Source organism: Penaeus monodon, chromosome 5 (assembly GCF_015228065.2).
Source record: "Penaeus monodon isolate SGIC_2016 chromosome 5, NSTDA_Pmon_1, whole genome shotgun sequence".
Taxonomy (NCBI): Eukaryota; Metazoa; Arthropoda; class Malacostraca; order Decapoda; family Penaeidae; genus Penaeus; species Penaeus monodon.
Window position 1 is genome coordinate 19,741,139 of NC_051390.1, and position 2,500 is coordinate 19,743,638.

The 2,500-nt window shown below is 35.7% G+C and overlaps 1 protein-coding gene across 1 annotated transcript in view; it reads left to right on the forward strand.

The window, feature by feature from the left end:
- Positions 1-1,389, forward strand: part of LOC119573058 — a 28,539-nt gene extending 27,150 nt beyond the window's left edge. Inside the window, exon 3 of the mRNA XM_037920055.1 lies at positions 135-1,389. Coding sequence (XP_037775983.1) covers positions 135-153 — 19 coding nt within the window. The 3' untranslated portion in view covers positions 154-1,389. The remainder of the gene's footprint in view (positions 1-134) is intronic.
- Positions 1,390-2,500: the final 1,111 nt, after the last annotated feature.

A 2,500-nucleotide genomic window follows, 5' to 3' on the forward strand; every position in this document is an offset into this window, starting at 1 on the left:
TTTGTTTTAGTTTTGTTTTTGTTTTTTGTCTTTTTTGTTATTTTCTCTTTTTTTTCTTTTTCTAATGTTCTTTTACTTGTATCTAAAAAGGTGTTCCATAAAATGTCGACTCATACAAGCATTTCCCCCCCCAGGAACACCCCGAAAAGATAGCAGAAGGGGACACCCCAGCCTACAGATTTCGGGCCACGTGCCACAGAGAAACCCGAGAAACCGAAGTGGAGAGATTGAGGACTCGGGTGTCTCTCGGAAGCCTCACGGAGCCAACTTAGGCGGGTGTCCAAGAACGGCTGTGAGGGTTTTGCAATAGAGTTTCCTCCGGTCGATTATGCAGGTGAACAGCGATGGACTGGTGAGAAATACAGCATACAAGAAAGGAATAAAGTAAACATACATACATACATATATACACACACTTGCATGTATTTATGCAAGTAACAAAGATTCTTCGCCAAGTCATATCATATTATCGGAATTTCTTAACACGGTGCCAGAAGGCTTGCAGGCTTGCTAATTTTACCCTTGCGGCATCAATAGCAACACGCACCAATGCTGCACGAGAAGTGAACAATGTATGTGTCAAATGACGTCGGCACCAGGAGTGTACTGGCACCAGCTAATGCCTGCAACTTGTGGACAATAACAAGTCTGAACCCAAAGCTTATATATAAATATATTTCTTCTTATAGTGATGTGGTAAAAATGAGATGAAAAATAATGGTAATCTACAAAGATATTGAATTGTGATAGAAAACTGGCACCATCCATACAATATTGGTATACCTTTTCCCCTTAATGATTATGCGGTTTCACGAAGGATATAGTATATGATATTTCCTGCAACATGCAAAATTGCAAATCATTTAACATTCTTATATACAGTGTTTGTGAAAACTCACCTAAATTCTTCACATTTCACAAGGGAAACATAAAAGCACATCACTCAGTCGGGTTAAGTCACATAAACACCTGACATGTATGAATGTTTTGGTCGAAAATATATTGTAATCTTATGTTGAAGTAAGGTTCGTATTTTATTACTATTCTTTACTGATACAGTACGATGGTGCTCGTTATTTGTACCGGGTGATTTATGACGAAGAGTTTATATTTTATGATAAGCGAATGTTAATGAGAAAGTATGATATTCACTGCACAGTACAATGACAATCGCAAAAATATTGCTAGTCATAGAATCATGTGATAAACATTCGAATTTTAGAGGAGGAAGAAGGAGTCTTGCGTTGTTGCCAATCATTATGTTTCGTTGAACTTTACTAAAGGAGAGATAATATATGTGATGTGGGTGAAGGTTGTAACCTTGAATCTCAAGAATTTACTGAATGTACAAATATGTGTGATTGAAATAGTAAACACTCTTAAAGAGAATGTAGTGGTTTATTCATCTTTAATCCTTGAAATGTAATAGGGGATGGATAAAAGTGAGAGAATTAAAGTCGTTGCATCAAATTATCTATTATTTTGTATTCTGTGTATTATATGAACATTATTGACATTATCTGTCGTCTTCAATATTATACTCTCGTTACGATTTGCTGTGATCAATAGTACTTAAGGCAATAACTATAATAGAATAATAGATTATCAACATCAAAAAAAATCTCATGTTGGCATTATCTATCTACAATATTAAACTAGCGATATTAGCATATAGTCAACAGAGATGAGGGTGAAGACCACGACAGAATAAAAGGTTAACTACATTGAGATATTAATAGCCAAGGTACTGTAACAATGTTAATTATTCCTACAACACAATCTATTATCACCATTACCTCACTAATAATTAACACAATCAACTCGTTAAACACTAAAATCTTGACAGTATATTAATAGCATACTCCTGCAACCTAACAAACAAGGATGGTTATATTCAAATTAGGATGGTTATATTCAAACCAGGCGCGTTGTTCCCTCGAACTTCACCTGGCCACCGGGTGGGCAAGCCAGCCCAAGTCACTGCTGGTCCCAAGCCCGGATTAATAGAGAGAATGATTACCTAAAAGGTGACACCGGCATTCTCCGTGGAAAGGGACCCTACCACGTACCCACTCCAAGATCATCACAATATAAAAAGTACAATTAAGTATCATGCTGTGACAGCTAATGTCAAAATCTGACAGGGCACCATACAAAAATAAATAATTAAATATATAAATAGACCAGGATGGTTATATTCAAACAAGGATGGTTTTATTCAAACTGGACAGGCTTTTGAAATACTGGAATGATATACTTCGACGTGTAAACATCACAGACAACCAAAACCCACTATGAATATTCTCAGGAGAAAATCCAGACACTGTAACTTTGTTATTTTGTTTCATTAATGAGGTTTGTGTCTCGAGATAAAAAAACTTTTTTTTTCAGAAGGTCATATATAGATAGATACAAAATATACTGATATTGGTAGTATGGAAAAAAAGTTAATCCCGTTAGTAATTCCGTGCTATAAATGATCTGAAAATCTAAAAGAGAG